The 20,824-nt window shown below is 38.7% G+C and overlaps 1 protein-coding gene across 2 annotated transcripts; it reads right to left on the bottom strand.

The window, feature by feature from the left end:
* Positions 1-1,957: 1,957 nt before the first annotated feature.
* TAF9B (TATA-box binding protein associated factor 9b) lies at positions 1,958-12,749 on the bottom strand. Of its 2 annotated transcripts, XM_049873322.1 has the most exons (8): positions 12,633-12,749; positions 11,076-11,192; positions 10,356-10,437; positions 9,916-10,052; positions 9,703-9,837; positions 7,760-7,835; positions 4,942-5,052; positions 1,958-4,011 (listed from the first exon to the last, which is right to left on the bottom strand). In XM_049873322.1, exons 1-8 carry the CDS (start codon positions 12,672-12,674, stop codon positions 3,845-3,847), a joined length of 867 nt encoding a protein of 288 aa, XP_049729279.1. In that variant the 5' UTR covers positions 12,675-12,749; the 3' UTR covers positions 1,958-3,844. The 2 variants fall into 2 exon arrangements, with proteins under 2 accessions (XP_049729279.1, XP_049729280.1); XM_049873323.1 differs by lacking the exon at positions 4,942-5,052.
* Positions 12,750-20,824: the final 8,075 nt, after the last annotated feature.

The raw sequence follows: 20,824 nt of genomic DNA, 5'->3' as shown, positions 1-20,824 counted from the left end.
CTTTTTTCCCCCTGACTACGTTTTCCCCAACATTTTATTATGAAAAATTTCAAATGTATAGAGGTTTTGAAAAAACTGCAAACACCCATAAACCCAGCACCTAGACTCTACAATTGCCAAGTCATCCATTAATCCCCGATAACCTTTTTCTTTAAAATCCCTGATAGCCATTTTTTTTTTAATCTCTGATTACCTTTTAAGTACTTTCTACTAGAATCTGCTTCTAGTATCTGCCCCATTTGGGTTATTAATCCAGAAAATGAATGGGGAAACTCCAGTCATGGAAAAACTTGGCAAAAGTAGCCAAATATTTTTATTATTTATTGTGCTTTAAGTGAAAGTTTACAAATCGAGTCTCTCATATAGAAAGTTATACACACCTTGCTGTGTAGTCCTAGCTGCTCCCTCCCTAATGAGACAGCACATTCCTCCTCTCTACCCTGTATTCCCTGTGTCCGTTCAACCAGCTTCTGGCCCCCTCTGCCTTCTCATTGCACCTCCAGACAGGAGTTGCCCACATAGTCCCACGTGTTTACTTGAGCCAAGAAGCTCACCCCTCACCAGTATCATTATCTCGTATAGTCCAGTCCAGTCCCTGTCTGGAGAGTTGAGTTCGAGAATTGTTCCGATCTTGGGCTAACAAAGTGTCCGGAGACCATGACCTCCAGGGTCCCTCTAGTCTTAGTCCATTAAGCCTGGTCTTTTTATGAGAATTTGAAATCTGCACCCCACCGTTCTCCTGCTCCATCAGGGATTCTCTGTTGTGTTCCCTGTCAGGGCAGTCATCGCTGGTAGCCGGGCACCATCTAGTTCTTCCAAAATTAGCCAAATATTTGAGGACCCACTATGTGCTTAGGACATGATGAAGGGACTGTAAGACAGAATTTATATACTGGAGGAATTTACAGCCTAGTTGTGGAGGATAAGGTGTTCCAGACAAGGAACATCTAATGAGCATATAAACTAGACTAGTATAAGGATGTTCTTCCTGATTTAATATAGAATTATGAATTGTTTATAATACTGCAAGGCTTAGGCTTAAGTGGGAAATTCACTTTTAACCCCCAATGTATGTATGCCTATATGCAGAAAAAAAATCTATAATCCTGTTATAAATGAAGGCTTCAATCTATCCTTTAGCTCAGTGTTTTCCTGCTTTTTTTCCTTTTATGTCCAAGGGGTTTGCACATGATACAGAAGTCAAAAAGGGGTATACGATGAGAAGGGTTTTTCCTACCTTTGTCCACTAGCTACCAGTTTCTCTCCCCATAAACAATTACTGTAAGACCAGTTTTCTTCTATCTGGAGGTATTTAATGAGTATAAAAGGCATATCCGTGTGTGTGTGTACACTCACACACATAGATGGATATATACATATTGGACACATTATACACACAGTTTGTGCCTGCTGTTCTGACTGCACTGTTACCTTTTCCTACCTATTGAGTAGGACACTTCTTTCTCTCTGGATTCCTTGAACCTTAGTGTATATGAGATCTTCCATTTTCCCCCACGCTGGCTGTATTACCATATTTATATTGTGATCAATGACGCTCATTTCCTACTTGTAAAAGCACAACTTGGGATGCCAACGCCCACACCTCATTCATCATCTGTACTTTTTTTTTCTAATTTCACTTAGAAGATAGAGGAAGAGAGCTGTCTTAAGTCATTCTCAAAGCTAGATTTAGTTGGGAAAGTTAGGGAAGGGAGGATCTGCAAGATAAAGGAGTCTTCATCTAAAAGAGTAAACCATTCACCAGCTAACCTATTAAGGGCATGACTACTCAGGTTGCAAGCCTAACTGTAAGCACAAATTCCCACCAAAGACAGAATGTTATGCTTTTAACAGATTTAACCCTATATTTGATTCATTTTTATTTTGTTTCACCATGAGTCATGCCGATGTGAGATAGAAGTAAGCAATTCTCTTCATTCATTCATTAAACAAATCTTAATTGCTTGCTGGCTCTCAGAATTACGGAATGTCTTAAAAGACAAAATGAAAAACACTGATAATAATCAATTTATTATTAATAACCTTGGAACAAATAATAATAATTACTTATATAGCAATTTACAATTCTGAAAGAGCTTTCACATATACCAATGAAACCCTCACAACATCCCTGTGAGGTAGGCAGGGTAGGTGTTATCTGCCTATTACTGGTGAGAAGAACAAGGCTCATAGGTGAAATAAGGTCACATAGTTGGTAAATGATGAAGCCAGGACTAGAACCTAGGCCTTACATGTTGCCTCCCTGAGAACATTCAAGTAATGAAATCGTATGCCATATACTCAACATTTCTCTCCTCTGATGATCAGATCTGTTTTTATAAGTTTTATACCACCTTTCCCTAACATCTAAAAACACTCAAACTGTGATGAGGCATGTCTACCCTGTTACTGGACTACTGCTCAGACTAATTATAATAACCATCCTTAGATAAAACTTGCTGTGTTTTAAGTTTCCTTGGCTACAAATTCGAAATTATGAAGTAAACAATTTTAGAAAATTCTGCAAATGTATTCCTAAGTTGAAAAACTAACCAAAATAAAACAGGTCTGTTTATATTTTTGAAAGCTTTATAATCTTTCCCAATAAGATTTTTAGATGTGTAAAAATGGAAAATAGGAAAAATGTGTTTAGCAATATAGCCACACTGAGAAACCTACGCAGGGTGCCCCTAAATGGAAGTCACATCACTAATTTGTTTTCCTTTTCAACTTTATAGAGGAAGAAGCGTTAGAATCTACTTTCAGGTTTGATTCCATATTATATGTGAGATCCTTAGCAATAAGTTAGAAAAATGATCTGAATTAGACCCACACGAGGGTTCAAGCAGTAGTGATCAAAGCATATGCGCATGTGCTAGAAAGGAAGAAAATGCTCACTCCACAGTGGTTTTGCCTGGGCCCAGTGTAAATATACTTATATCAAGGCAGATCTTTAATAACGTGTTGTGTCTTCTATGTTACATTTAGAAATATGAAATTAGGTGGAGTTATCAACTTGGAATATAAGACTGAAAATAACCAACCCTAAACTACCTGTCAGTAATAGTGCACTGGATTCAACAGGTGTAGAAGGCAAGGGATAAGACCAAACTGCTCTGGTAAAGAGAGAAAAACTAAGTGCAAATGCAAACCTTGATGTTAAAGTAAACCACAGAACATGAGGCATGCTTTAGAACCGAAAATAAGGTGTATTATGAAGAATATTTTTACATTTCCAGTTCTGGCCTTTGAAGAGGGATGGGGAGAAACTTAAGCCTACTGGGGAAAATGCAGAAAATGAATGGGATCTAGAAAAGGGAGCCGAGGTGGTGACAAGTTAGAGAACACCAAAAAACAACTTAAAATACATTCAAAATGGATTTAGGATCACTCTAAATCTATCTTCTCCACAAAAGTGTTTCCTAAATTGAGAGATTTGGTCAAAGTTAGTGACAATAAAAGTAACGATTTACCTTAAAAAAGAAAGTATTTAAATGTAAATGAGAAATTAGCTGTCAAGGACTAGTCACTGACCAGACTGTAGAGACTGAAACTTAAGTGTGTTGTCAGTGATACATGGCAGAAAATTACTTCCAAAAATACAACTGCCATAGGACTCAACATTAATAAAACTCTTAAGAAACAACTCTTAATGTTTTGTACTTACAACCTAACATAAAAACGCTTCTACTCTTACTATAAAGAAATTAAATTTTTAGCTAAAGTGAAAAATACTGCAGCTACGTTTTTCTAGGATAAAACTTGAGATGATATAGAATGTTCTAATATACTGGGCTCAAAACGAATTATACTTTTGAAATGCATCTAGGCTAGATTATACTCCTTACATAATATCATTGTCATCATCATCATCATCATGTCTTCTCTTCAATGGGTTTGATTCATTGGTCGTGTTCTGTGATGAAGCCATGTTGGTAGTAATAAGAATATTTTTGGGCCCCATCATTGAAGGATTAATCAGAACATTTTGAACTGCAGTTGTTGCGGGAACTGTAAAAAGAAGAAACCCCCACCCAAACTATAAATAACCAAGAATCCCAAACATGGTAAAAAGTATACAGGAAGCTGAATGTAATTCCAATACTAATTTCAAAAGTATGAAGTACAATTATAAAAGAAACTCAGGTAAGGTAATTATACTGCATGAAGAATTCAACTCATTTTTTAAAATACTTTATAAAGTACTTAAATGTAGCTAAGTGCAAAAAGTAAGTTTTTTTTTCTGGTGGGGGGGGAGTTGGGGGACTTAACTACCTAAAATTTCCATTAGTACTTAGATGTGGGAAACAGTGCACTGGATTCATTGTGGAACATACTAAATGCACTTGTTAGCAGTAAGGAATCACGCTTCCTGTATAGGCCAACATTTTCTATAAGTTGTTTACTATGTGAAGTTAGGTTTCAGAAGATGTGAAATCTAAAAATATGCACTAATAAACTATGCTGTAACAGAATTCTTATATTATTCCAACTTTGTATCTATGAAGTGAGTAAAGGTACAAAGATAAAATTTTCATTTGAATTTACATTTGTGACTGGATTGCACACACATATTCACCTTGAAGTTTTATCTTTTTCCTGAGCTTTAACCCTAAGTGCTTTGCCCTGTAGATGCCTTAGATTTGTGGATCTAACATCTCTTTAGTTCACAGTGCCCTTTGAGAATCTGATGACCACACTGAATACTCCCTCCTTACCCCTTGAAAATGTTACATGCATGTAGAATTTCATACAGTTTTAGAGGGCTGATAGGCCCCTCTGAAGAACCTTGATTTGCAGCATTACTTCCACCTTCTTGTCATGATATTAAACAATTTAACTGTTACTATAGGAACACAAACTGTTCACTTATTACTCCCACATTTTAAAATTCAGAAAAAATATTTTAAAAGACACCCCCCCCCGCCCCAAGAATATTACCTGGTTTGATAGGTGTGGACTGAGAAGGTGGAATCTGCACTGTAAACCTTTGGCTTGCCACTGACACTGGAGTTGCAACTTTATTTGGGACAGATACTGTTTGTGGGGCCGCTGTAGTTATAATTAACAGACCATGTTAGTTGGATGACTTATTATACAGGTTTATAGTCTACACTCCCTACCTTACCAGAAACTACCTTCAAAGCACACAGAACTAATGAAAGGTGAGAAAAGAAATCATTATAAATAAAAGCAAAGTAACTTCAGTAAAGTTTACCAGCTCAGTAGTTTAGATGCTACAAAATTCAGCATTGTTTTGTGGTAAAGAATGCAGGCTCTCTGGACCCTAAATGCTTGAGTTTGAATTCAGGCTCTATCACTTACTAGCTGAGTGTCCTTGAGCAAGTTATTTAATCTTTTTGTACCTCTGTTTTCTCATCTGTAAAGTGGAGATAACAGTAACTGTTTCATAGGACTGTTGTGAGAATTAAATAAAATAACCCATGTAAAGCTCTTAATAGCAGCTGGCACACAGTAAGCACTGAATTTTAGGTATTTTTATTACTACATGAAGCCATGAAGTTGAGAGCTTAAATAAGCCAGCAGAGTAAAGACCTAAGTTTTCTATTAATTACCTTAGGTGGTACTTTTAATTGCTCTCCACTTGCTGAGAGTAAGGTGATGTCTACTATGCCTATGAACCTAAACCAACCTACCTTTGACAAAAGAAGACTATCAAATACACCCCTTGGAGTCTGCCAGTGGGCATGAAAAACGTACTCCTTTTCTATACTCATAGACTTTGAGCAGAAGGGTTCTTGGAGATAACCTAGTCTAAACTCCTTGTCACCCAAATTCTACCCATTAATCCAAGGTACAATTCAAATACCACCCCATTTCAGAAAACCTTCCTTGATTTGCTCAGTTAGAAGTCTCTCCTGTCTCTGAAATTCCTTTAACACTTCATAGGCACCTTAATATCTTGTCTCGTTTGCTAGATTACGACCCTTCCTAACTTTTTTTTTTTATCCTTAAGAGTACGACTCTTGCGCCTTGTTCATAATAAGCACTCAACAAATGTTCACTTAACGAATGAGTTTTCCAAATGATAAGACTGACATCATCATAGCTCTCTCTCTCCTCAAAAAAATCATTTATGGAAACACAGCTGTTGCCCGTTTTTCCTTTGGAGAACCTGTCTTTCCATATCTCCCTTCCCCCTGGAACCAGCAGTCTATCCAGGGATAGATTTGCTGAACAAACTACAGCTATCGTCATCTGCAGGGACAAAGAGGAAGAAGTCCCAAATGGGGGAAGAAAACCCAAAAGTTCCAGGAATTTGGGTTCTAGTGCTTTCTCTTGCAAGTCCAGAAGATGAGGCCTTAACTCTTAACATATCACCCTCCCTAAGCAAGTCTTCCCATGTATTAAGGAGTGGTTCAAAGAATCTGGTGAAACTTAGTGACGCAATCCAAGTATCTTGTCAAGAAAATTCATAATAGTTAGATGTCTTTTTGGCCATTACCATAAGTGACTGTAAATGCATTGAAGGAGGCAGAGAATTTAGGCTTTAAAATTGTAGAGAGTAGATGCTTTGGTTTGTGCTTTATAAAACTAATTTAAGTTGTTTTAAAAGTTTAAAATTTGCATGTTTAATAGCAGTTTTTAGTAGCACCCTCCATCTAGATTTTTAAAAGAATTCTAAAACTTGCACAACAAAGGTCTAACTAAGAATAAAAATCACAACTGTCAACTGAAATTAGTTAACTTGGCAAACATGTATAACTGGTTATAACAGTCCAGGTTTTTTTTTTAAAAATTGGTATTATATTATCAAAAAGTAACAAGGAAACAGATTATATATGCAAATTTCTGTCCAGAAAGGTTACATGGAGGTAATTAGAAGTATACAACTAATACTATACTAAGCTGATTTTAAAATGCAGAAATACAAATTTAATCCTGAGAATATGAACAAATGGTCTACACACCTCAAAAAATCAAATGTTGCTTATACTAGAGTTATACAACAGCTATAGGATTCACGTTATAAGCAATAAGTCAAGAAATTAATACTGGTCAAAGAGTAGGAGTTTTTTCTGAAATATTTTGCTTACTAGACTATGAAAGAAATCCAGCAGGAATATAGGAAAAAAATCAGTAAATCTAAATCCATTATTTACTGTTTTCCTTATTATCTAAACATTAAAAAGAAACCACAGCCCAAATAATGGTTTCTAAATACCACTCTCCACTAAAAGGAACCAGGGCTGTATGGAGAAGTGGGTGATTCTAGAAATAAAACAGGAAAAAATAAAAGATGAGCCTAGAACACCTTGTGCTAGAAAGCAAGGCATGATGCAGATCTGTTTGAAAAGGGGATAAGAGCCAGCTTGGGCTTCTCATAAGCTTTTGTACATTTTAAAACTTCTTTGTTTTGCCTGCATTCTCTTGCCAGTTTATTCAGAAATTTCTTAAAAGTTCTGATAACAAGTAGACTACTGCCATTAGTGTTTGAACTACTTCATTTGTACAGCAGACAGAAAGAACATAGAGTAAAATCCTGTTTTTAGTATCATACCAACAATGCTGGGCTGGTATGTCCAATTCTATACTCATTTGGGATCAGCTTGTCCTTGTTGCCTTCTCATTTTGAAATTGGATAAAATATGTTTATAGCTTTACTAGAAGATGAGTAAAGGTATCAATGCAACACATACATGGGGATCTCTGACTCACCTTTCGACTTGGATTATAGTTCAAAACCCAGGGCTGAGGCACTTCTTTAACAGCCAGAAAAGTTCCCCCTCCCACTTACCTATAGTAGGAGTGGTAGGTCTGCTACTAACAGCACCAACACTTAACCGTGGAACTAGTCTTCCTTGGTTAGGTCCCTAGGTAAAAAATAATCTTATTTTAATGTTAAGATCTGACACATAAATTTACCAGGAATGAAATAAGGATTATTGATGTGAATTATTAATAAACCATGGCAAGAATTTGCTGTTTTACTTCTATCAGTATTCTAAATCCAAACTTTAAACTAGGATTTTCATACACACACATATACACACGTACACACACGTATATATAAAAGCCTATATAGTATTTAAGGTAGACTCTTACTTGAACAGAGATACCAGCTAATTTCCTTGTGATTTTTAATCTCATCCTAACTAGCCAATATCTTAAACCAAAAAGAAATAAAATCATACTGGAATTTCAGACAACAAAGGCAACTCAATGTGTAGAGAACTTTTTCAGTGGTGTAACCCTTCCCGGAAAGCCTCAGAACGTATTTCAGAAAGCTGGCCCAATTCCTGATGGTGTATCATTCACTCTGTTATCAAGCCTCACTAAGAAAACTGTGTAATGGAAAGACTGGGACTTAGGAGACCCGACAGTCAGTTCTACGTTTGTTACTAACTCCATGAATGAGTTCAGACTCAGTTTCCTGATGCAAAAAATAAGTATGAGGTTAGATGAACACTAAAGTTCCTCTGAGCTCTAAAAATCCTGGATCCTTTATTTTGTATTTTAACATAATAGCTAATTACGGAAGTGATATTTGCAAGGAAGCAAATTTAAAAAATATAAAAAATCTTAAAGAATGAAAATTCCAGAACACTTAATTGTGCTCATGAGGTACTTGTACATAGATCAAGGGACAGTTGTTCGAACAGAACAAGGGGATACTGCATGGTTTAAAGTCAGGAAAGGTGTGCGTCAGGGTTGTACGCTTTCACCATACTTATTCAATCCGTATTCTGAGCAAATAATCTAAGAAGCTGGACTATATGAAGAAGAATGCGGCATCAGGATTGGAGGAAGACTGATTAACAACCTGTGTTATGCAGATGACACAACCTTGCTTGCTGAAAGTGAAGAGGGCTTGAAGCACTTACTGATGAAGATCCAAGACTACTGCTCTCAGTATGGATTGTATATCGACATAAAGAAAACAAAAATCCTCACAACTGGACCAATAAGGAACATCATGATAAATGGAGAAAAGATTGAAGTTGTCAAGGGTTTCATTTTACTTGGATCCACAATCAACACCCATGGAAACAGCAGTCAAGAAATCAAAGGACATTACTGCATTGGGCACATCTGCTGCAAAAGATCTCTTTTAAGTGTTAAAAAGCAAAGAGATGACTTTAAGGACTAAGGTGCACCTGACCCAAGCCATGGTGTTCTCAACTGCCTCATATGCATGCAAAAGCTGGACAACCAACAAGGAAGACGAAAGAAGAACTGATGCCTTTGAATTATGGTGTTGGTTAAGAATAGTGCATATACCATGGACTGCCAAAAAGAACAAACAAATCTGTCTTGGAAGAAGTACAACCAGAATACTCCTTAGAAGCAAGGCTGGTGAGACTTTGTCTCACTTACTTTGGACATGTTATCAGGAGGGACCAGTCCCTGGAGAAGGACATCATGCTTGGTAAAGTAGAGGGTCAGCGAAAAAGAGGAAGACCCTCAAGGAGATGGATTGACACAGTGGCTGCAACAATGGGCTCAAGCGTAAGAATGATTGTGAGGATGGTGCAGGACCAGGCAGCATTTTGTTCTGTTGTACATAGGGTCACTATGAGTCGGAACCAACTCGACGGCACCTAAAAACAACAAATTTAAAACAATCCTAGTAAATTATCTTAGCCTTTATCTACAGCTGTATCTATGAGGTAGACTGGTACTTTTTAAAATTGCCTTATCACATCCCTTCTTTTTAAAAAGTTGACTAGAAATTCTTACCTTTTTAATCAAGGACTTCAGCCTATAGTTTGGAGCTGTTAAGCAGTATCTGTCAGGTGGCAGTCTTGGTCCTGCATATGGCTTAATCAGTGGTAAAGGGGTTTGATTTTTCTGCCTTGCAATATCCAATAAAAACTAAAAAAAAAAAAAACTATTAGAACCACAATTTCAAAAATTATAAGTACAAATAACTTCGAATGAAAGTTTGCTCACATCTCTCGGAGGAGGAGAGGTAAAAGATTGGTCAGCACGACACTGGATTGCCAGTCTCACATCATCTGCATCAACATTAGGTTTTTTAGCATGGCTTGAATAAATTTTTGCATCATCCAGAATTGTAGTCACATATCCTTTAAGCATAAAATAGTTTTTCTTAGACACAGGAAAACAGCTTAATATTTATGACCACTTTTCTTAAAAGGTTCCACTAATTTCTAGAAAGTTTATGAATTCTGGTGTTAATACCTAACTGTACTATCTATATGATCAATTTTAAACAGATCTGAAAGTATAAATTCTACTGTCTCCTAGCTTGAGCTTATTTTTACTGCTTTAGACAGAATTCTATTACATTAACTTAAAATAATTTGGTTGAAAATATGGTCTCGCCAAATTCACAAGTTAGGCAAAGTTTTCGTGTTTTGTTAACTTACGGAAAGCAAATTCCAACATTTGATTTATAACCCTTGGTTCATAGTCTGTAATGCCCATATCCTTCAGGATTTGCGCCATCACCTGTGGATTCAAATAAAAACACCAGATGCATAATAAATAGGTACTGGAAATCAAGGCTGGACCGACGGTTGTATTTATTTTACCATACATGTCCCCTTACTCTGGGCTCCAAATTCTCACGCATCCTTTTCCTCCCAAACTAATGTCTTGATCACACCAAATCACATGGAGTTCTTTGCTGGAAACTTTTTTTTTGAGGGGGGGTCGGGGCGGGGGCAAAGAGGGAAAAAAAAAGGCCTGGCGTTGGCTTTCCCAGCAGAGCGGTGGGTACAGCTGGTTGTCATTTTCAGATGTGGCAAAGGGGGAAACTTAAGCACCAGAACCCCAGACGCAGAGAGTCAGGGCTCCCGGATCCCGCGAGGGGGATAAGGTAACAGGGGCCGAGGCCCTGGAGACAAAGCCTTGTGGGCGACCTGCGCGCACTCCGTGACAACTGCGACCCTCCCGCGGGGTTCGGCCAGTTCGGCGGGAGAGTGCTTCAGGGGCCAGGGCGCACCCCTATCTCCCATTCCTTCTAGACGTCTCGGCCGGGCTGATGCTGGCACGGGCGCCCGCCCTCCAGACCTCTGCCTGGGCCTGACTCCCAAGTTCTGGGCCGTGCTGAGCTTCGTACCCCGTATCTCATCCTTCGCACTCACCAAGGCATCTCTCGGAGCGTTCTTGGGAGTCGCCATCTTGCTCGACTCCATGCTATCCGAGCTGCCGTCATCCGGTGATAAAGGGCAGCTGGCGGTCTCCTCACCCAGGCTCCACCCCTGGGGGGTGCAGAAGGCGGGGTTACCGCGCCGGGACCGGCTGGCGGCCGTTTTACAACAGCTGATGGGGGGCGGCGGGGGACGCTCAGTAGAGGCTGCTGGAAGCCGGGCTGGGCGAGAGCCAGAGCTCCGGCACCTGAGAGACTAGGGGCCGCCCAGGAGGACTGAAACAGGCGAGTAAGCCTTCTCCGCTGGGCCCTCACTGCTCTCTTCTTGCTCGGGGCGTACCAGAGACAAGAAGCACATTTTTAATACATGTCCCAAATATTGCATGGGACATACCCCCCCCCCCCAAAAAACCAAACCCACTGCCGTCGAGTCGATTCCGACTCATAGTGACCTTATAGGACAGAGCAGAACTGCCCTATAGAGTTTCTAAGGAGCGCCTGGCGGATTCGAACTGCCCACCTCTTGGTTAGCAGCCGTAGCACTTAACCACTATGCCACCAGGGTTTCCGCATGGGACATACTTATACTAAAATATTATTTTTCTATTTGACATTCAAATTTAACTGAGCATCTTATTTGCTAAACTTGGCAACCCTATCCTATAGCCTGCTCTCCACAAAGCAGGACTTTGGTCAGCTCCTTTCACACTGAAAGCCCTACCACATGGTTCCACATGATGAATGTAATTAATGTCATTGAGTTAACCGTACATGTAAAAAATGTTCAAATGGCAAATGTTATGTTTTACCACACACACACACACACACACACACACACACACACACACACACACACACACACACACACACACACACACACACGCCCTACCACGGTTACCCGTTTCACACCAATGAAAAGCTAAAGCCTCTGATGGCCTGCAAGAGTCCCTACTGGAATTCCTCCACCCTTGTCCCTCTGAGGCCTACACAGGGCCCTCACTTGCCTCCAGATGGCCAAAAGTGTAGTGACCTTTGAAAATCATCTATCCAGACCGAGTGACTTGAAAAACGTGCATCAGTTAACCATCGCTCGGTTAAAAGTCTTCCAAAGAATTATTTATTATCCCGCCACGCCACACAATCCAAGGCGCTAGCGTTTTCCACCTTGGAAAAAGGCACCAGGAGTCACTCGTGCTGGAAACGGCAGTCCGCCATGTTACCGCTCTCTCCCTCACGATCCACGTTCAAGCTAGCAGCAGGGCTACCGCCCAAAGGTACACCAAATTTATCCCCAACTCTGCATCTCAATCCAGTGCTACTACCCTAATAGTCCAAAGCCAACAGCATTACTCACCCAGACTACAGAAATAAGCCTTAAAATAGAGCTAGTTCTACCCAGCCCCCTCCGTTCGTTGCACAACCAGAGGAATCTCTTAGTCATAAATCAAATCATTCTCTGGCTTAAAACCCTGTAATGGCTCCCTCATTGAGAATAAAATTCGTACCAATTTTCGGGCCTAGTGGGCCTTTCAGTTTTTGGGTGCCAGCTTACCTCATCCGGCTCCTCCGTAACGGCTGCCCGCCAGGCAGCCATCTTGAACTGTGGGCCCTTCTGCCGAGATGCACGTGTTTCGAACACGTTGATTCTGACGCGAAGACTGATTCTGGCACGTGGCAAGTGCCTTTAGCAGACTTTTAGCATGGCAAACATTTATGTAAAATAAATAATTTTCTAAAGAGGTAATATACGAACAGGGTGTGAAGTGAAAACAAATACATATATGTGTGTATATATATATATATATATATATATATAAAAGAAGAAACAAGGATAAGAAGCTTGAGATATGTATATATATAAAAAGAAGAAACAAGGATAAGAAAGCCTGTTCTCCGGCCACTCATTTCCCTTTCATAGAAGGGGCCACTAGTTAACCAGTTTCTTGTCTATGCAATTTACAAATATTACATGTTTATATTTTGTTCCCCTATCCAAATGGTAATATATTCTTGGGGCCCTGAAGCTAAACCCATTGTCAGATGACAGGATTCTGATTCATAGGGACCCTAAAGGACAGAGTGGAACTGCCCCATAAGGTTTCCAAGGCTGTAAATTTTTATGGACGGAGACTGCCACATCTTTATCCCATGGATCCAACCTCCATTGGTTTCAACTCCGGACATTATGGTTAGCAGCCCAGTGCTTTTAACTACTGTGGCCACCAGGGCTCCTCACTCTTGGGGTGACCAGCCTTTAAAGAGCCAGCCTGGGACACACCTGTACTAGATGAAAAAACCTATAACATATAATGAATAATTATACACGTATGTGCCATTAGTATAAAACAAAAAAATTATTTGAAGTGTGTTTTTCTGTGTTATTGAATTTTTTGCTTCATAAAAAAAGATGCTATTATTTAAGCAAAACAATAGAACTAGTTAACAGTGACAATTAGTAGTAATTAATTGTTGTTGTTAGGTGCTGTGGAGTCAGTTCTGACTCATAACGACCCTATAGGACAGAGCAGAACTGCCCCAAAGGGTTTCCAAGAAGTGAATGGTAGATTTGAACTGCTGGCCTTTCGGTCAGCAGCTGTAGCTTTTAACCACTGGGCCACCAGGGCTCATAGTAATTAATAGTAGGACTAATTAATATGTGTGAGAAAAATATAACAATTTTTTTTTTGGCCTTAACAAACAGAAATTTATTCTCTCACAATCTAGGATGCTAGAAGTTTAAATTCAGGGCACCAGCTCCAGGGGAAGGCATTCTCCATCTGTCAGTTCTGGGGGAAGGTCCTTGTCATCCATCTTCCCCTGGTCTAGGAGCTTCTTAGCGCAGGGATCCTGGGTCCAAAGGACACGCTCCACTCTTGGCTCTTCTTCCTTGGTGGTAATGAGGTCCCTCTCTTCTCTGCTCACTTCTCTCTTTTATATCTCAGAAGAGATTGACTCAAGATACAACCTAGTCCTGTAGACAGTGTTCTGCCTCATTAACATAACTGCCTCTAATCCTGCCTAATTAGCATCATAAAAAAATAATTTCATAGAGGTTAGGATTTACAACACATAGGATAAATGCATCAGATCACAAAATGGAGCACAGCCACACAATACTGGGCATCGCGGCTTAGCCATATGGACACACATTTTGGGGGGACACAATTCAATCCATAACAAGGAACATGCTTATTTTTTACACAGCCAAATGATGCCTCATTGGCAAGATGCTTCTTATGCTATTCCAAACATATTTCATACCAAAATTATTTAAATGCAAATGTTTTGTCTGTTCAGAATTATTTATAAAACAATGGTCATTTAAAGAAAATGTAGTACTTAATGTTTCCTGAAGTGTGGGAACATTATTTTTAGATTGATTATGTACCCTTCCTGTAGAAGTATGTTTTTTGTCTTTTCCTGTATACAAATTTGGCAGTTTCCTTTTCAAAGGGAATCAACTAGGGATAACAGTTTTTGAAAAGTTTACCAATTATATACTTAATATTGCATGTCAGATTTGACTAAGAATTTTTTATTACTTTGTAGCTTTTTTACATGAGCTAAAGAGAGAAAGGGCCAGGAAAGGAGAAATCATTTGTACATCTTGCATTTGTAAAAAGGGAGACTTTATGATGAAATTCTAAACCTTGTGATGACTACTCAAATGTTTAAAATTATGAATGATTAAGGAAGCACTTTTGTGGTTATCACTTAAAATTGATATGACCTAAAATACATTCTTAATAATAGCTTCCATTGGATATGGTGAATGTTTTACTCAGTGTTTAACTTATATTTGTACTCTAGGGTGTGTGTTTTTATAAAATTCATGCATTTATGGTAAAGTCGAGAGTGTTTATACTATGATACAGTTGTAAATAATTTTCTAAGAGGGCTTTAATATAGTCTGCAGTTGTCCTGAAATATTTTTTTATTAAACTTGTCTGACTACTGTTCTTCCCCCTAGATTGGTACAATGTAGTAGGTAAGAATTTATTCAAAGAACTATGCCAAATTGATGAGAAAAGTACAGCTATATATAGTGGTGATGCTGTAATAAAGTTGTTTTATCTTTTAAATAAAAGTGTTGGAGTTGATCCTTGTTGGGAAAAAAAAATATCTCTACATTGGGCTTTATTATGTCAGGCTTGTAGTAGGACCAGAAAGAAATTGTCCAAGATGGTGCCCAGCTGCCACCGACGACCGCCCTGACAGGGAACACAACAGAGAATCCCCGACGGAGCAGGAGAGCAGTGGGATGCAGACCTCAGATTCTCGCAAAAAGACCAGACTTATGGTCTGACTGAGACTAGAAGGACTCTGGAAATCATGGTCCCCAGACCTTCTGTTAGCCCAGGACTGGAACCATTCCCAAAGCCAGCTCTTCAGACAGGAATTGGACTGGACTATAAGATATAAAATGATACTGGTGGGGAGTGAGCTTCTTGGCTCAAGCAGACACATGAGACTACGTGGGCGGCTCCTGTCTAGAGGTGAGATGAGAAGGCCGAGGGGGACAGAAGCTGGCTGAATGGACACGGGGAATGCAGGGTGGAGAGAAGGAGTGTATTGTCTCATTAGGGGGAGAGCAACTAAGACCACATAGCAAAGCACATATAAATTTTTGTATGACAGACTGACTTGATTTGCAAACCTTCACTTAAAGCACAATAAAAATAAAAATTTTTAAAAAAAGGAAAGAAATTGTCCAGCTATCATAAAACAGAGACATCTTTTTAAGAGATTTTGTGTGCATTTTTTTTCAGAATTGAAGGATTTTTTTTTTATTAACTTTTATTGAGCTTCAAGTGAACGTCTACAAACCAAGTCAGATTGTCACACACAAGCCTGTATACACCTTACTCCGCTCTCCCACTTGCTCTCCCCCTAATGAGTCAGCCCTTCCAGTCTCTCCTTTCGTGACAATTTTGCCAGCTTCCAACTCTCTCTATCCTCCCATACCCCCTCCAGACAGGAGATGCCAACACAGTCTCCAGTGTCCACCTGATATCATTAGCTCACTCTTCATCAGCATCTCTCTCCTACCCACTGTCCAGTCCCTTTCATGTCTGCTGAGCTGTCTTCGGGAATGGCTCCTGTCCTGTGCCAACAGAAGGCCTGGGGACCATGAACGCTGGGATTCCTCTAGTCTCAGTCAGAGCATTAAGTATGGTCTTTTTATGAGAATTTGGGGTCTGCATCCCACTGATCTCCTGCTCCCTCAGGGGTTCTCTATTGTGTTCCCTGTCAGGGCAGTCATCGATTGTGGCCGGGCACCAACTAGTTCTTCTGGTCTCAGGATGATGTAGGTCTCTGGATCATGTGGCCCTTTCTGTCTCTTGGGCTGTTAGTTGTCGTGTGACCTTGGTGTTCTTCATTCTCTTTTGCTCCAGGTGGGTTGAGACCAATTGATGCATCTTAGATGGCCGCTTGTTAGCATTTAAGACGCCAGACACCACATTTCAAAGTGGGATGCAGAATGTTTTCATAATAGAATTATTTTGCCAATTGACTTAGAAGTCCCCTTAAACCATGGTTCCCACACCCCTGCTCTTGCTCCGCTGACCTTTGAAGCATTCATTTTATCCTGGAAACTTCTTTGCTTTTGGTCCAGTCCAATTGGGCTGACCTTCCATGTATTGAGTGTTGTCCTTCCCTTCACCTAAAGCTGTTCTTATCTACTAATTAATCAGTAAAAAATCCTCTCCCACCCTCCCTCCCTCCCCCCCTCGTAACCACAAAAGTATGTGTTCTGCTCAGTTTATACTATTTCTCAAGATCTTATAATAGTGGTCTTATACAATATTTGTCCTTTTGCCTTTGACTAATTTCACTCAGCATAATGCCTTCCAGGTTCCTCCATGTTATGAAATGTTTCAGAGATTCATCACTGTTCTTTATCGATGTGTAGTATTCCATTGTGTGAATATACCACAATTTATTTATCCATTCATCCATTGATGGACACCTTGGTTGCTTCCAGCTTTTTGCTATTGTAAACAGAGCTGCAATAAACATGGGTGTGCATATATCTGTTTGTGTGAAGGCTCTTGTTTCTCTAGGGTATATTCTGAGGAGTGGGATTTCTGGGTTGTATGGTAGTTCTATTTCTAACTGTTTAAGAAAACGCCAGATAGATTTCCAAAGTGGTTGTACCATTTTACATTCCCACCAGCAGTGTATAAGAGTTCCAATCTCTCCGCAGCCTCTCCAACATTTATTATTTTGTGTTTTTTGGATTAATGCCAGCCTTGTTGGAGTGAGATGGAATCTCATCGTAGTTTTAATTTGTATTTCTCTAATGGCTAATGATCGAGAGCATTTTCTCATGTATCTGTTAGCTGCCTGAATATCTTCTTTAGTGAAGTGTGTGTTCATATCCTTTGCCCACTTCTTAATTGGGTTGTTTGTCTTTTTGTGGTTGAGTTTTGACAGAATCATATAGATTTTAGAGATCAGGTGCTGGTCGGAGATGTCATAGCTGAAAATTCTTTCCCAGTCTGTAGGTGGTCTTTTTACTCTTTTGGTGAAGTCTTTAGATGAGCATAGGTGTTTGATTTTTAGGAGCTCCCAGTTATCGGGTTTCTCTTCATCATTTTTGGTAATGTTTTGTATTCTGTTTATGCCTTGTATTAGGGCTCCTAAGGTTGTCCCTATTTTTTCTTCCATGATCTTTATCGTTTTAGTCTTTATGTTTAGGTCTTTGATCCACTTGGAGTTAGTTTTTGTGCATGGTGTGAGGTATGGGTCCTGTTTCATTTTTTTGCAAATGGATATCCAGTTATGCCAGCACCATTTGTTAAAAAGACTGTCTTTTCCCCAATTAACTGACACTGGGCCTTTGTCAAATATCAGCTGCTCATACATGGATGGATTTATATCTGGGTTCTCAATTCTGTTCCACTGGTCTATGTGTCTGTTGTTGTACCAGTACCAGGCTGTTTTGACTACTGTGGCTGTATAATAGCTTCTGAAATCAGGTAGAGTGAGGCCTCCCACTTTCTTCTTCTTTTACAGCAATGCTTTGCTTATCCGAGGCTTCTTTCTGTTTCTTATGAAGTTGGTGATTTGTTTCTCTATCACATTAAAAAATGACATTGGAATTTGGATCGGAAGTGCATTGTATGTATAGATGGCTTTTGGTAGAATAGACATTTTTACTATGTTAAGTCTTCCTATCCATGAGCAAGGTATGTTTTTCCACTTAAGTATGTCCTTTTTAATTTCTTGTAGTAGTGCTTTGTAGTTTTCTTTGTATAGGTCTTTTACATCCTTGGTAAGATTTATTCCTAAGTATTTTATCTTCTCGGGGGCTACTGTGAATGGTATTGATTTGGTGATTTCCTCTTCGATGTTCTTTTGTTGATGTAGAGGAATCCAAGTGATTTTTGTATGTTTATCTTATAACCTGAGACTCTGCCAAACTCTTCTATTAGTTTCAGTAGTTTTCTGGAGGATTCCTTAGGATTTTCTGTGTATAAGATTATGTCATCTGCAAATAGAGATAATTTTACTTCCTCCTTGCCAATCCGGATACCCTTTATTTCTTTGTCTAGGCTAATTGCTCTGGCACAATGTTGAATAAGAGCGGTGATAAAGGGCATCCTTGTCTGGTTCCCGTTCTCAAGGGAAATGCTTTCAGGCTCTCTCCATTTAGAATGATGTTGGCTGTTGGCTTTGTATAAAAAAAAATTTTTTTTTTTTTTTTGTTGAGGAATTTTCCTTCAATTCCTATTTTGGTGACAGTTTTTATCATAAGTGGGTGTTGGACTTTGTCAAATGCCTTTTCTGCATCAATTGATAAGATCATGTGGTTTTTGTCTTTTGTTTTATTTGTATGGTGGATTACATTAATAGTTTTTCTAATATTAAACCAGCGTTGCATACCTGGAATAAATCCCACTTGGTCGTGGTAAATTATTTTTTTGATATGTTGTTGAATTCTATTGGCTAGAATTTTGTTGAGGATTTTTGCATCTATGTTCATGAGGGATATAGGTCTGTAATTTTCTTTTTTTTGTGATGTCTTTACCTGGTTTTGGTATCAGGGAGATGGTGGCTTCATAGAATGAGTTAGGTAGTATTCCGTCATTTTCTATGCTTTGAAATACCTTTAGTAGTAGTGGGGTTAACTCTTCTCTAAAAAAAAAAAAAATTTTTTTTTTTTTGAAAAAGTTTGGTAGAACTCTGCAGTATAGCCATCCGGGCCAGGACTTTTTTTGTTGGGAGTTTTTTGATTACCGTTTCAATCTCTTTTTTTGTTATGGATCTGTTTAGTTGTTCTACTTCTGAATGTGTTAGTTTAGGTAGGTAGTGTTTTTCCAGGAATTCATCCATTTCTTCTAGGTTTGCAAATTTCTTAGAATACAATTTTTTGTAATAAACTGATATGATTCTTTTAATTTCAGTTGGGTCTGTTGTGATGTGGCCCTTTTCGTTTCTTATTCGGGTTATTTGTTTCCTTTCCTGTATTTCTTTAGTCAGTCTAGCCAATGGTTTATCAATTTTGTTAATGTTTTTGAAGAACCAGCTTTTGGCTTTGTTAATTCTTTCAATTGTTTTTCTGTTCTCTAATTCACTTAGTTCAGCTCTAATTTTTATTATTTGTTTTCTTCTGGTGCCTGATGGATTCTTTTGTTGCTCACTTTCTATTTGTTCAAGTTGTAGGGACAGTTCTCTGATTTTGGCTCTTTCTTCTCTTTGCATGTGTGCATTTATCGATATAAATTGGCCTCTGAGCACTGCTTTTGCTGTGTCCCAGAGGTTTTGATGGGAAGTATTTTCATTCTCATTGCATTCTATGAATTTCCTTATTCCCTCCTTAATATCTTCTATAACCCAGTCTTTTTTCAGGAGGGTATTGTTCATTTTCCAAGTATTTGATTTCTTTTCCCTAATTTTTCTGTTATTGATTTCCACTTTTATGGCCTTGTGCTCTGAGAAGATGCTTTGTAATATTTCGATGTTTTGAATTCTGGAAAGGTTTGTTTTATGACCTAATATGTGGTCTATTCTAGAGAATGTTCCATGTGCACTAGAAAAAAAAGTATACTTTGCAGCAGTTGGGTGGAGAGTTCTGTATAAGTCAATGAGATCAAGTTGGTTGATTGTTGTAATTAGGTCTTCCGTGTCTCTATTGAGCTTCTTACTGGATGTCCTGTCCTTCTCCGAAAGTGGTGTGTTGAAGTCTCCTACTATAATTGTGGAGGTGTCTATCTCACTTTTCAGTTGTGTTAAAATTTGATTTATGTATCTTGCAGCCCTGTCATTGGGTACATAAATATTTAATATGGTTATATCTTCCTGGTCAATTGCCCGTTTTATCATTATGTAGTGTCCTTCTTTATCCTTTGTGGAGGATTTAAGTTTAAAGTCTATTTTGTCAGAAATTAATATTGCTACTCCTCTTCTTTTTTGCTTATTGTTTTCTTGATATATTTTTTTCCATCCTTTGAGTTTTAGTTTGTTTGTGTCTCTAAGTCGAAGGTGTGGCTCTTGTAGGCAGCATATAGACGGATCGTGTTTCTTTATCCAGTCCGAGACTCTCTGTCTCTTTATTGGTGCATTTAGTCCATTTACATTCAGCGTAATTATAGATAAATAAGTGTTTAGTGTTGTCATTTTGAAGCCTTTTTATGTGTGTTGTTGACAATTTCATTTTTCCACTTACTTTTTTGTGCTGAGACGTTTTTCTTAGTAAATTGTGAGATCCTCGTTTTCATAGTGTTTGACTTTATGTTT

The sequence above is a fragment of the Elephas maximus genome, chromosome X (genome assembly GCF_024166365.1).
Source record: "Elephas maximus indicus isolate mEleMax1 chromosome X, mEleMax1 primary haplotype, whole genome shotgun sequence".
Taxonomy (NCBI): domain Eukaryota; kingdom Metazoa; phylum Chordata; class Mammalia; order Proboscidea; family Elephantidae; genus Elephas; species Elephas maximus.
Note: the sequence above shows the minus strand (reverse complement) of the source record. Positions and strands in the feature narration are given on the sequence as shown.